The sequence below is a fragment of the Equus asinus genome, chromosome 21 (genome assembly GCF_041296235.1).
Source record: "Equus asinus isolate D_3611 breed Donkey chromosome 21, EquAss-T2T_v2, whole genome shotgun sequence".
In the NCBI taxonomy this organism is placed as follows: domain Eukaryota; kingdom Metazoa; phylum Chordata; class Mammalia; order Perissodactyla; family Equidae; genus Equus; species Equus asinus.
This window is the reverse complement of record NC_091810.1, coordinates 48258065-48272861: the sequence shown is the minus strand read 5'-3', so window position 1 is coordinate 48272861 and position 14797 is coordinate 48258065. Positions and strand designations below refer to the sequence as shown.

The 14797-nt window shown below is 42.8% G+C and overlaps 1 protein-coding gene across 13 annotated transcripts in view; it reads left to right on the top strand.

Annotated features, from left to right (window-relative positions):
* Positions 1-5168: 5168 nt before the first annotated feature.
* DOCK3 (dedicator of cytokinesis 3) overlaps positions 5169-14797 on the top strand; it is a 438078-nt gene continuing 428449 nt past the window's right edge. For 11 of the 13 annotated variants that reach the window (XM_044754132.2, XM_070493006.1, XM_044754128.2 and 8 more), the window contains exon 1: positions 5314-5663. In XM_044754132.2, coding sequence (XP_044610067.1) covers positions 5627-5663 — 37 coding nt within the window. In that variant the 5' untranslated portion in view covers positions 5314-5626. Of the gene's footprint in view, positions 5664-14797 lie in introns of all 13 variants that reach the window. The other 2 variants (XM_044754125.2, XM_070493007.1) reach the window with 2 other exon arrangements.

Genomic DNA, 14797 nt, shown 5'->3' with positions numbered 1-14797 from the left:
TACACCAAACAAACAGGCTTTGTTTTGCACTTAACTCAAGTGAATTGGTGAAGGCATTGCAATTGGTTGCTTTTATGTGTAGAGAAATTACCTCTGTCCTGATTTGCAATATCTGTGCTATTTTGGGTTGTTTTTCTCTTTTGGACCTATTTGTATTGGAGCAATAATTTCACCATTTGGCTACGCAGAGGCCCAATTAATATTACAAATATGGTCCCATAAAATTCACTTCTTGACATTAGAACGTTTTGTTGCTAATTACTCTCCAAGGTTTTTAATTTCAATTCCTCCTTGGTGACTTAGTGCAGAAATTCAAGGGCACAGTTATTTCCCCCAAAGGGAAAGGAGGACTAAGTAATGCCAAGTTTCTATCTACTTGCCCTTCCTTCCATGGGGTATGTTGTTTTTGACTCTATCTCTTCCCATTTTCCTGCCAGAAACAAACAACAAACAAACAAAAACCATATTGGAACAAAGACATAACTTTCTGCAAAAAGAAAAAAAAACCCCACTCATTCACTAATATATTCATTCAAGCAATATTTACTGAGTGCCTACTATATGTTAGATCCTGTGTGACAGGCACTAAGGACACTAAAAAGAATACAGTATGACACTGTCTCCAGGTAGCTCACAGTCTTGAGTGGGCAGGAAGGAAGTGCTGAGAAGCCTGTGACATATCCGGGGGTGCTTCTCATGGTGGGGTTTGATAGCTATAGCCCATCCAGAAGTTCCACGTTAGTCACCAGCGGTTGAAATAAGGGAAGCGTTGGTCACTTCTCATTTGAAAAACCCTGGCTAACTGCAAGGAATCTGCATTTTAACAATATTTTGAATGGGTTGATAAAACAGGAACAGATGGTTAGAGTTTGTCATTTTAGGGAAAATAATGAAATATTGCACTGCTTAATCTGTCTCCTTTTTCACACTCTTCCCTATCCCTTCCCCACCACAAAGATATCCAGATGCAACAAAATTTAAAGCAAAATATTAATAATAATCTTCTTAGTCACCTGGGTCTCTTCACCTGAAAGGACCCTAACTTTGTCAGCTATCTCTGTGTTAACCTTTATTCCAATGTTGCCTCCTTAGAGGAGGTTTCCTAAAAGGTACTGCTTTAGGGGAACATAAGGGGTGTTAGTGAAGTGAGACTAGCTTGGGTGTCTCTCTGCCATGAAGAAAACTACCTCTGCAGATGCTTTCTTAACCAGAGCAGACCCCCTTCTAGAGGAACCCAGCGGAGAAGAGATGAGTTGGGTAACACGTGTTCCTGAGCCTCCTATCCACCTGCCCTTGGCCTGCATGTGGGCATAAGCTCTTGATGCAGGCACCTCCCAAGAAGGCAGAATGTCACCACTATCACCTGCACTTGGACTTGCCTCTATACCCACTGCATTTCTCTGAAGTTTTCCCACTATTCTGCTTGGACAGAGCTTCAGATGAGATCACCTGCTAGGAGAAGAAGTGAGTGCTACTCTAGCACCATGGCCAGAAACTCTTGGGAGAATGAGCATCATGTGTCACTTGCCTACTGCTTGCTGACTTCAGTAGCAAGAGCCTCCAGGATGCTCCTGGATAAACATCATCTTTGTGGCCACACATTGTTTTATGAGCTGAGTCATCAGACTGGCTGGCTCCTTAAAAGCTGCTGTCTGATTCTCCAGGCAGCACAAAACAAGGAGAGAAGATATGAAGCATAGCTCATTGAGCTTTGTAGAGGGCCAGTCCCATTCTCCAAAGGGGATGGGGGATTTATCATTATGAAGTTTGTTTATGTTAAAAATTACTGATTAACTTAAGTTCCAGTTAAGACAAAAAGATGATACCACCTGCATTTCTTGTATATTATATGCAAAATCTATTTATGGGCTATTTTTTTTTTTAGGAAGATTAGCCCTGAGCTAAGATCTACCACTAATCCTCCTCTTTTTTTGCTGAGGAAGACTGGTCCTGAGCTAACATCTGTGCCCATCTTCCTCTACTTTATATGTGGGATGCCTACCACAGCATGGCGTGCCAAGCGGTGCCATGTCCGCACCCAGGATCTGAACCAGCTAACTCCGGGCCGTTGGAGTGGAACGTGCGAACTTAACGGCTGTGCCACCGGCCCAGCCCCTGGGCTATTTTTAATAGTCACCAGTCTCAAAGAATTTGTTGCTGAAAACTTGATTCCTTCCTCACTCATCAAGTTGCAATTTACCATCTGAGGCAATGAGTTTAACCCAAAAGTAATAGTGACATGTTAAGTCAAACTATTTGCAGACTTCTTTGTTTCTTAGATACGTAGCTCAACCATGTTTATCTTTTATACAGCTACTCAATAAGATGTCTCAATGAATTTTTAATTAAAGCCAATGTGCCTATATCATGGAAATTTACTCTAATTAACTCAAGTTTCTGAATTTGGAGATTTGTGACTTGCAGAAGTAAATTTCTCAGTTCTCTTTTCCAACCTATTTCATTATGGTCTCAGGAAACATACAGGCAGATCATTCACCCAAGAGTATACGTTGAATTCCTGTTAGGTGGCAGGCACTATGTTGCATGGGGTAAAAATAAATGAAAAGCAATCTTTGCCACTAAAGAAGGAAACAGATGTTTGTCAATGTGCAAAGTGGACACATTTGATCTCTTGGAGGAGAGGGGGACAAGTAGGCACTACAGGAAAGGTCCTCATGGGAGAGCAAAAATCGTTTAGCCAAAGGCAGTTGGGGAAGATTTCACGGGGAAAGCTGACCTTGGAGGGTGAGGAGGACCCATGAGTTTTGAGAGAGGAGACTATATGGGCTGAGGAATACTGGATGTAAGGCCCAGCCAGAGCCAGAGAATAGCCGACACTTGTGTCTGGAGTTGGAATGGCCCTGGGGACTTCTAGGAGAGCAGTTTCCAGGAGGTGACAGAATCAGAAACCAGACCTTCGGAGACTGAGAGTCAAATAAATTTCATCGAAATAAGGGATCTGGAGTGGATAATTCTCCTTTGAAGTAAGTTAGAGAGAGGGGAAGAGAGAGGAAATGGGGGATGAGGATACCCACAAGGCAGGTGTTCCTGGGATCATGGAAGGAGCCTGTGGAACAGAACAGGGTGAAAATGGGGCACAGGGAGCAACACTGGTGCAGTGGGTTCCTGGGGATCCTGAGAAGGAGCAGGCAATGAACCTGAGTGGTGATGAGAACATTAGGATGAGTGAGTGGAAAGGAGAGGAGGGCAGGGCAGTGAGGCTCCTGATTTTCAGAGGCAAGGTGGAGGTCGGCTCACATGCTGGGAGGGGTGAGAGCAGATTAAGAGCCTCATTCAGTTGAGTGGACTGAGAGCCTGAGAAAGAGCTCAGAACAGATGCTGTAGGTATAGGAGAGTGGGTGCATAGCCCTGCCAAAGGCTGATTCTCCACAACATGTGCTACGCCCTTTTGCTTCAACTCAAGAAAACAATCTAAATTTAGTACAAACAGGCTCTCTAGGAGTCTAGGACTTATCAGACGCCCTCCTTCTCACCTTGATCCCCTTTCTTTCTCCTTGGCTGGTTGGGATTAATGCCCTCTCATTCCTGAGCTGAGGTGTGCAGTTGTGGATTGGGACTGTCTTCATCTGGGGAAGTCATCATCTAAGATGGATTCAGACTGAGAATAAAAGAGTAAACTTTGGGGAAATCAGTCCTTAGGTTCTGAAACTGTCATCACGTACATCAGCCAATGGAGAGCAACTAGAGGATGAAATATGAGCTTTAAGGTTGTTTAGAAAGTCTCTGTAACTTGGCCCTACTTGCTGGATAGCTCCCTGGAGAAAGCTTTGTGGGAATGTGACTTCATTCCATGGTCCATGTTCCATAGTGGCCACTGGGCAGGGGTCTATCTTCCTGGAACAGTTAGCTACATAAACAAGGATCTCTCTTTTATTATTTCTTGGACCAAAAAAAAAAAAAAATGTATCTAGTTATCGAGAAACTCAGTCACTTCCAGAACATTTTCCTGGGGCAGGATTGGGCAGCCTTCATTGGTGGGAGGAGTCTATAGGTCAGGAGCTGGGAGTCTGTGGCAATAATCCAGGTGAGCACAGTTAGGCCTGGGAATACTAACCAATCATAAAGGACATCACGAAGGAAGAATCAACGAGATTTATTGATTACCAAGATATTCTTATAGTAGTCTTGTTTCCTACTCAACAAGTGTGTGCCAGGTGCTAGGCTGGGTGCTGAGGTACCAGAAAGGTGACTTTAGCCTGGCGCTTGCCTTCTGGGAGCTGACAGTCTTATGGGAGAAATAAGACACAAATGCATAGCTGGAATCACAGGCAAAAGAGCGAAGGATCCAGTCTGCTAGCTGCAGAATCAGGGAAGGTTTCCTGGAGGTGAGGTGATGAGCTGGGCTTTAAAGAGGTGGGGTGTCCAAGAGTGATAGCTAGGGATGACACCAGGGTTTTGACTTGGTAGTGCTGGTGACAGAGATGGATGGATCTGCTGGGATTACGGCTGGGAACACCATGTGGTCCAGATATAAGTGGAAAGGAGAAGTCCTGCAGTTGCCAGGACTATCCTGGTCTTTGATGAGTGGTTGACCTAGGGTCACAAGGTGATAGCTGTAGTTGTAAGAGTGACCGGATTCTTAGGGAGGAGAGAAAGGAGTAAAGTTTCAGGCCCTAGCCAGAGACTCAGAATGACTTGGGAAGCAGAAACCTAGGAGCAGCAGAGAAGGTGCCCAGGGTAGGGACCCGGGATCCCAGCGAGGAGGTGCTTCCCTCTAGGAAGGCTGCTGTGATTGTTCAGGCCCAAATATTTACGGCGCAGGCCAACTCACCGAAACAAGAACCAACGAGACGTCAGCTGTTTCGCCTAGAAGGCGTCCCAGAGACCAAAGAGCGAGGGGCACGAATATGCCCTACCTGGTTGTCCCGTCACGGCCCCACCTTGAGGGCCGAGGAGATGCTCAGGGTGGCTCGCGGGACCTTTCCGGGCATGAGGCTGTGACAGCGCTGTGGGTGACACTAGGATGGGTCTGAAAAGGGCATCGTTCCCTCCCTTCCCAGCTCTCCCCTCTCAGATTGGGGGCCCGCGACGAACTGGGCGTGCCTGGCAGAAGGCACTGGACGCTGAAGCCCGTGGAGGGGAGGCGAGAGCCTCCCACTTGTCCAGCCCTGCCTCCTCCAGAGCTTGCTGTCACCAAGGGCCCGCGCTGCGCCGAGGAACTAGTCCTGACCCCCGCGGGGCAGTCCAATCTCCTCTCGCGGATTTCCCTCGGTTGGCGCGCGGCGGTGGCGCGTGGGCTCGCGCGCGGGCTCGGGCGGCGCGAGCCCGGGCAGCGGCGCATGCGCGGGCGTCCTGCGAGCCCGCTGAGGAGAGCCGAGCCGCGGCGGCGCTGGGAGCTGAGCCGCGGAGCTGTGAGGAACTGAGCGGCGGGGCCGGACAGGTGACGAGCCCGCACCCGCACCGCCCGGGACTGCTGGGTCGCCTGCGGAGCCTCGCGGTCCGGACGTGGCAGCTGCATCCCGGACGGCCTGTGAGGGATGCGCCGCCCACTGCCCCGCGCCGCCTGACCGCCGCCGCCTCGGCTCGCGGTGCGCCACAGCCGGGCCCGCGGTCGTCCCCGCCGCGCTGTCGCCTGGCCGCCGCGCCCGCGGGGCCGCGTCCGGCCATGTGGACCCCCACGGAGGAAGAGAAATACGGCGTAGGTAGGTGAGACTTGGGCCTGGCCGCGGCGGGGGTTCCGGGGACGCGCCCGTGCTCTCGGCCCCGTATCGGCCCCGCCTCACCTCGCGCCCGCGCGCCCCCGCCCCTGCCCGCAGGCTGCGCGGCCTCGGCGTGGAGCGGGCGCGGGGCAAGCGCGGGGCGGGGGCGGCGGGGGCGCGGCGCGGGGGAGGGAGCGGCTCTCTGGGCTCCGGGAGGGCGGCAGGGGGCGCTGGCGGCGCGGCCTCGGCAGGTGCGGCCGGCGGGAGGGGCCGGCGAGGCCCCAGCGGCTGCCTGAGGTTTCTAGTGTGGGGCGCAGGGCAGTTTTACCCAAGAAGCCAAATCCTGGGAGTCTGTTTCCTCCACTCCCAAACCTCAGTTTTAATGTTTCCGCACCTGAGTTGGTGAGCCGGATGACTGTTTATTTTTGGGCTGGAACCTTACAAATAAAAGGATAAAAAACATTGACATCATTTTTCCCTGTTCAAAATTTTGCAGACATTTGACTACAAATGTTTGATCCATTTTGATTTGCAGTCAGTACTGATTTGTCTTCAGTATTAAAACTAATTACCTTACAGTGGGAAGTGTTATTGGCCATGTCTCAATGTTTAGTGTGTATTATAGTCACAATTTAGAAAAAAATCCCGTTTTCAGATGAAACCATTATTCCTCTTAGAATGTTCTTTTTGTCTGTTACAAGTGTAAAACTCTAGAAGCTAAATAATTCTCATAACACTCAACTTCTTAATAAGAATATTCGATAATTTGAGGGATTGAATGTTAGTTTTGCTTTTATAATGTTGGTGTTTTGTGGCAATTACATGGTAGAAGAGTTCACCCACATTGCATTATTGTAAGTCACCTGTCATCATGTTCAGTTAGAAACAGATTTAAGATATTGAGTGTATAGGGTTTTTTCACCCTAAGCTTGTGATGAAAAACTGTAGATAGGGAATCTGTCTAAACATAGATTTTTGTTCCCCATTTTTTACTGCGGTTCAATCAAGATTTAATTCACAGTTCACTACAAAATAACTTTTTAAACTGGCAGTAGTAACAAATGTTTATGGATACTGTCAGGCAAGTTATGTGAAATTGAATTTATTTAAATTTAGGGACCTGCAGAGAGAGCTTCTATGCTGGTAGAAAATGTTTTGAAAGATACCTTTCTGAAGTTTTTAATTAGCTATGCAATAACGGCATGATAACATGCTAGGATGGAAGTGATAATAGAAGCCCTAGTTTCTGTTGAGAAGGAATTGGGAAACGATGCAAAGAGCCGTGATTAACCTCTGGGGACATTTTACCCTTTCTCTTAGAGCATTCCCTAAATACTAAATAGATTTTGTGAAATGAGAAGTTGATGGTTTGTCTTCTCCAGAACTTTCTCTCAGAACTGCTTAGCTATAAGAACAAATAATTGATGTGAAAGTGGTCACCTATCCAGTGGCACCTAAGTAATAATTTCTTTCCTTCTGGGGAGGAATCCTTGAGTAGTGGAGTTGGCAGAGTTCTGAGTCTTGGCTCCTCTTTGCTGCTGTTGTGGGCAAGTTACATAACATCATTTTCTTAATGTGTAAATTAGGGATAATATTTACCTACAGGGTTGTGAAAATCAAACGAGAGCATACCAAGTGCTTAATACATGTTAATTCTTTCTTTTCCCTTTAGTACTTGGAGTAATAATAACGCTAGATATTTCCTCAGGTTTGTTAGTTTCGAGGAGGCAATATAAGGTAATCAAGATAGGCATATGTGAATCTCAGAGTACTGGGGGAAGGTGGAACGAAATTCTTGCATTCCTAGGACTGTGGGTTCAGCTTTAGAAAAATTCTTTCCTATGGAGGGGCACTGTGTTGGGCACAGGGCAGGACTTAAATGCTTGTTAAATGGGAGAGAGAGCTATTCTGAAGACATCAGCAGCTGTGATTTAGTGTAATTTAGATGCCTTTTCTGCCAAATGAGGCAACTCTTCCTACTTCTCTCGGAGCTTTCTTCCACTGTCCCTTCCTCAGTTATGGTCTGAAAGTTCTTATATAAATTGTTCAAAACTCAGGCTAGGGGCCGGCCTGTTGGCACAGCGGTTAAGTGTGCACTTTCCGCTTCGGCGGCCCAGGATTCACCAGTTGGGATCCCGGGTGCGGACATGGCACCACTTGTCAAGCCATGCTGTGGCAGGCATCCCACATATAAAATAGAGGAAGATGGGCACGGATGTTAGCTCAGGGCCAGTCTTCCTCAGCAAAAAGAGGAGGATTGGCAGCAGATGATAGCTCAGGGCTACTCTTCCTCAAAAAAACAGAAAAAACTCAGGATACGTTTTTTTTTGTAAGCATGTTAGGCCTACACTCCCAGGCCTTTTCATAAAATCCAGTTCCATCTATCAAGTAGCTTAAATATTGTACTTACAATGAGAAAAATAGTCAATTAAAATGGTATGTTAGCTGCATTGTTTAATTGCTAGTTTGAAGAGCTAACCATTATCGTTATTCCTATGAGAAAATGTTTTGAGTTCCAACTTTGATTTTTATGACCAACTTGGAGCACAGATTTCTCTCTGCTTGCTAACCCATAATCCTTTACAGCAAGGAGGGAAAACTTATACCTACTTCCCACCAATTTGGAGAAATTGCTCGGATGTTGGTGAGGGAAGAAGTCCCCTGTTGCAACAGTGCAAAGGAGTTTTTTCCACTGAAGCTCTTCATTTTTATTTGACATTAGTAAGGTTTTGGAGATCCTGTAGTAATATGTTACTGCCTTTTAGGCTTTTTATAATATAGGAATTCTGTACAAGTTATAACATTTTCAAGTTATTTGGTTTATTCACTTAGGACTAGGTGATATCTGAGCTTTGCTGTCCTTTGTAATATTCTGTGATTGACTTTAGAGGGAGGGGAGGCAACTACCCTTTTTTGAGGATCAAAGTTTGCCCTGTCAGTGTGCTGGGGATTCTCACTCGTGTTATACCATGTAGATTCCCAGAGCAGTCCTAATACTATCTTCATTATACAGATAAAGAAACTGGATCTCAGAGGTTGTTTAGTCCTTTTTGTCCTTCAACAATTGAATATTCCTCTTAATTTTCTTATTGGCGATGGGTAGTATTTTGTGATATACTTGACTCTCTTCCTGTCCTTCTCTGATAGTACAAAGAGCTGTTATTTACTCAACCCTTTAGCCCGTGTTCTGACTCCTTATGTCTCTTTCCCTCTTAGAGATTCTCAGCTTTCCTTTCTGTTGCCATGTATGCTTGGAAAGCCCTGCATCCTTCCATTCTTTATTTTACATTTCTAAGAAGCTTCCTGTCCTGAAGTGCATTTGGTGAGAAAAATCCAACCATTTTTGTGAAACATCTTTTTCCCATATTGATTGCACCCAAACTACTAAATATAGAAACCGAAGACCAAGAAAATACTTTTCCCATCTTCTTTTTTTTTTTTTTGAGGAAGATTAGCCCTGATCTATCATCTGCTGCCAGTCCTCCTCTTTTTGCTGAGTAAGACTGGCCCTGAGCTAACATCCGTGCCCATCTTCCTCTATTTTATATGTGGGATGCCTGCTACAGCATGGCTTGCCAAGCGGTGCCATGTCTGCACCAGCGAACCCCTGGCCGCCAAAGCGGAATGTGCGCGCTTAACCACTGCCCCACCGGGCCGGCCACTACTTTTCCCATCTTCTAACAGCAGCAGCAGCAGCAAACACCAATAGCAAATAAAACATGAATGTTTGTAATTAAACTCATAAAATAGAATAGCATCAAAGATTTGAGTGCATATCTATTTTTTGGCATCTTAGAATTGGAAGCTACTTCAGAAGGTCATCTTGGGGGCCGGCCCTGTGGCCGAGTGGTTAAGTTTGCGCACTCTGCTTTGGCAGCCCAGGGTTTCGCCAGTTCGAATCCTGGGCGTGGTCATGGCACCACTCATCAAGCTATGCTGAGGCAGTGTCCCATATGCCACAGTTAGGAGGACCCACAACTAAAAATACACAACTATGTACCCGGGGGCTTTGGGGAGAAAAAGGAAGAATAATCTTAAAAAAAAAGAAGGTCATCTTGTTTATTTTTCTGTCATGAAGTAAATTTTTTAATAATTCAGGCCATTTGTTGCTTAATTGTTCCTAATCCCCACTTAGTAGACCATGAAATATTTTCCACGTTACCAACCAGAATAGCTTATGATTTAGTTTTGTAATGTTATATTTTTTTCTAATTTAAAAAGTAATGCATCCTTTCTGCCCTACTTTTACCTAATTTCATTTTGCTTGATTTTCCCCAGATAGGAAAAAAGAAAGTACTTAAAAAAAAAGTCCTGAGTCCTTAAAAGAAATTTAACTTATAAAGATGCTGTGGTGCAGAGGCATCTGAAGGTGGGGAGGGAATAGATCCGTGAAACCAGATCTGAAAGAACCAGTGTTCAGAAAATTTCACTAAGTTTGTTGATAAATGGGCTACAACTGATTGAAATAGGATGAGGGCAGTGGGCGCTTTAGTTATGTGCTCCATGAGGAAATCCGAGCCTTTGAAGCCTCTGAAAGGGCTCCATACATCTGAGAGGTAAAGATATCCACTAGGGGTAGAGAAGATGTCATACACCCTGGACTTCATTTTATTTTGAAAAGTGAGGATGTATTCTCTGTTTTATGATCAGGAGTTTAGTGTTTACAGGAAACTTTCACATCATGATTCTGCTTGAGCTTTACACCATAATACCACCTCTCCCTTCTTTTTTAAGCAGATGAGAAAAAAAACTTTAGCTGAGAGAAGTTGTGATTGATTTAAGGTACTTAAGCCAATAAATTCTGAATTGAGATTTGAACTCAGGACTTGGGGATTCTAAGGCAAAGCTTCTTTCATTACACCACGTTGCCTCTGAAAGGAATTTGTCAGTACTGTATGTCTCTGGTTCAAAAGATAAGACATTCTCTACAGACTTTTCAATTTAAACTGCATAGTTAGATTTAAGGAATTTTATGTCTATATTAAACATTTTTATAAGACTACTTAGTTTTTGTTGTTCTGCTTCTGAATGTGATGATTTGCATTGGTAATGAATACAGATTCAAGGCATGACAAGTCAGAAGGCAGGTTTTTAAACAGTCCTGAGGAGTATGTTGAGTACTATTGCTTTCTTTTTAAGATACTGTTAGTAGGGAGGAAAAAAGTTAAATTCAGCAAACATTTGTTGAGTGCCTTCTCAACCCAAAAGGTCTGTTTTGATCTGTCATTCTGTAAAGCAAACAGGAAATAATCAATTGGAAATTATCAGCATTTTTAATGGAAAAGTCAATTTGCAACAGTATTTGATAGACTGTTCAAATGTTACAGTTCATTTTATCATACAGGTTCTAAGATTGTGCTTTATAAACATTAAGCTAAATTGTAAACATGACACCATTTTCTGTCTAGCATTTTTAGACACATTTGGAGGCATGACAGTCTTAAAAGAATGATCATTGAAATTGAAAGTACTTTGTATTCATACCACATTTTTACGTTGGTACTTAAGTTTAATTTTTAATAGTTTGTAAGTTGGATCTTTTTTTGAATTCTTGTGTCTTTATTCTCTTTTTTCTTTTTTTTAAGATTGGTACCTGAGCTAACCTCTGTTGCCAATCTTTTTTTTCTTTTAATTTTTTTTCCCTGAAGCCCCCCAGTACATAGTTGTATATTGTAGTTGTGGGTCCTTCTAGTTGTGGCATGTGGGATGCTGCCTCAGCATGGCCTGATGAGCGGTGCCATGTCCGCGCCCAGGATCCAAACCAGCGAAACCCTGGGCTGCTGAAGCAGAGTGTGTGAACTTAGCCACTCAGCCATGGGCCCGGCCCCCCTTGATGACAAGAAATTATTCCCAATGTGTAAGCGTTATTGGATATACTATATTAGGGTTTTAATTCCAGTGTTGTGCTTTTGCTTTAAGGAACAAACCTGTTTATGATTATGCTCTCAAGGCTTTCATAACGTCTCTTGACAGATTTTGTATGAAAAAGCAAGTTTTTTTTCATGTAAAGGCTCTGGGAACGTAAAAAAATTTCATAAATACATTGCCAGATTATTTTAGCTGTGGCCCAGGTACTTGCAGTTGATTTGCTATATCACACATTAGGATACTCTAGTGGAGATAATTACTATGTTGGGAAATGTCATTCAGAAGCTTCCTGTTTTGCTACTTATCTACAGTGGAATAAAATTCCTACCTCCTGCTACCATCTGTTTGTTTCTCCCTCTCTCTTCAAAACTCATTCATGAGCTCTTGCTGATTGATGAGTGAGGACCAAAATTGATGGAAGAATTAGCATATGATAAATGCTGAACTTTATTTATTATAGACTTAATATCTTACCTCAAACAGATGTACATTTGGCCTTTATTCAAATACATCTAATGACACTGCACTCACCACTTTTTGGGACAGCTCATTTTATTGTTAGACAGTTGTGATTAGAACGTTCTTCCTTATTGAATACAATAGACTCCCTGTAATTTCTTATTAGTCCGTGTTCTGTGTCTACATATAAATAATTTGTATCATAGCCCTTCAGTAATTCATAAAATTTTAGAATTGTGAGGGATCTTAGAGATAATATGGTTTAAGAGTCCAGAACTATGTAAGACTAGTTGGAATAGTTAACAATCATTAAGTATTTACTGTGTGTCCAGCACTTTCATGTTATGGCTCAAATTTGCTTTCTGTCTCATCTGCTGACCTATTTGTACTTTACACTTTAGCCAAACTTAACTTTCCCCAAGTCCTTCTGTGTGGACTTCATTATACCAGTGCTGCCATGTGCCAGGACTATTTGTCACCTATTAAACACTTGTTATTTGCTGCTTCATGTCTTTGTTCGTATATTCCTTCTGTATGGGGGCTTTTACCCTGTCTTCATCTCTCAAATTCTTTCCTATCTGTCAAGGCTCCTTTCATATATTGCTATCTTTGTATATCTTTTTCTAGGCCTTTGACCATACCCCTCTCTATCTCTAACCAGATGGGTTTTATTCTTTTAAATTCTATAATTTGTACCTTACAGTGGTATATTTATTTTATCCTCTTCCATTAGATTAATGTCTAACTTTTGACTATAATCTACAATAAGAAATACATTTAAAATGATCTCTTATGTATATACATATGTATATTCACATAAATATACATATATGGATGTATATGAAAAAGTTAAAGTTTCATGATATAGTACTGTGTATTTTGTACAGTGTACTCTGATATTTTCTGTTCATTTCTATTTCGTTAAAAAATATTGGTAGCAACTCACTCGATTTTGTGAGCCATGGTTAAAAAAACACTGCTTTAGGCTATAAATTCTTAAAATTAAGGATTGTGCTATATTTATCTTTGTATTTTTTTTAAGATTTTATTTTATTTATTTTTTTCCTTTTTCTCCCAAAGCCCCCTGGTACATAGTTGTGTATATTTTTTTAGTTGTGGGTCCTTTTTTTAGTTGTGGCATATGGGATGCCGTCTCAGCATGGCTTGATGAGTGGAGCCATGTCTGCGCCCAGGATTTGAACTGGCAAAACCCTGGGCCATCGAAGTGGAGTGCGCGAACTTAACCACTAGGCCATGGGGCTGGCCCCTATGTTTGTATATTCTTGACGGACATAACTCAGTATCAGGCATGTAGAAGGTCTTATACACATATTCGTAGCATTGAATTGGACATTTTTTGTCAGTGTGGCATAAAACCTGATTTTTGGAGACTTTTGAGCTGCCATTTCACACTAATTACTCAGATTGAATTTATAACAACTAAATTGTAGGTTTTATTTCATATGAACTGAAGTCAAGCTAGATCTCCTCCGTCTTGAACTTGTATGATTGATAATAAACATAAATGTAAAATTTTAGTTTTTCATAAATGTAAAAGTTTCATTTTTTTAAAGATTTTATGTTCATTTCCATTACATTTCATTGAGGGGGAGCATATTTGGCTTGCCTTTGTTGGTCTAAGTTGGGGGAGGTGGCGACTAGATGTATTTGGCTCGTCAGTACATCCTGTCAAGTCTTTTTGAAGCTTGAGTTTGTTATCCCACATATTATTATCTTTTATTTGAACCTTTAGCTACACAATTGATAAAATTGTCTTCTGTCTTTTTTCCAAGTGGCTGATGAAAATGTTTGACAGAATCAGAAAAAATTTTATTATCTAGAGGGAAGTGTCCAGTTTATAAAAAACTAGATTTTGTTGTGTCGTGTTTTGAATACAAATTATCTGGCTGACTTATTGAACGTTTCATGGCAGTGCCAGCTGTGCCACCTTTGTGAACCTGACTGTGTTTGGGGTTAGGGTCGGCTCCTGACCAGACCATGGTCTGTAGCCAAGGAGGAGAGATGCTGCTAAGAGGTCTCTGTGGCCTTAATTTTAAGTGTGGGGAGTGACAAATTTTAGCATTGAAAAGATGTTAAGTCCATTTTCATCTTTATGTACAGGAGGAAGGGTGGCACCAAACTTGTCTTGAGTTTTGTTTCTGACATCCTCTCTACATTCCCTGCACTTTAGATATGCTAGACAACTCCACCGTTTTCCAGACAGGCCTGTAACTTTCCTACCTTTGTTGCTTTTCTCAGGTTGTTATAATATGACAGGAATGCAGTGACTACCTTTCTCTGCCTGGGGAGTGCCAACTTAAAAAGCTCAAATGTCATCTCTTCTTTGATGCCTTCCCCAGCTCTGCCCAATATAAATAAGCACTGCTTCTTGCTCCTACAGCAGTTGGTACCAGTCTCCAGTATGGCGCTTATCCGTTTAGATCATACTTAATTGCATCTCTTTGCCTCAGGAGATTGAGCTTCTCCAGGATAGGAACTTTCTCTTCATGTTTGTAACTCTGGGACCTAGCAGATAGTGTGTGATCAATAAATGCTTAATTAGGAGTCCAACCTAGTGAAGAGTTTCATTTTGCTTTGTTAATTCTTATAGTATTTTAAAAGGTGGGCTGTAAATCTAATAATACTTAGTTGTTAGAAATTTGTGACATCATGAATACACTTTTTTCTTGGCCTTTCTTTTTTTGAGCCTGTCAGGAAGGTTTACTGCTGAGATCAAATGACTGATTTTGGATGGTAGCTTTAGGATTCCAGTATGAATTCACCTCACCTTGAGTTTCACAGTTATTACA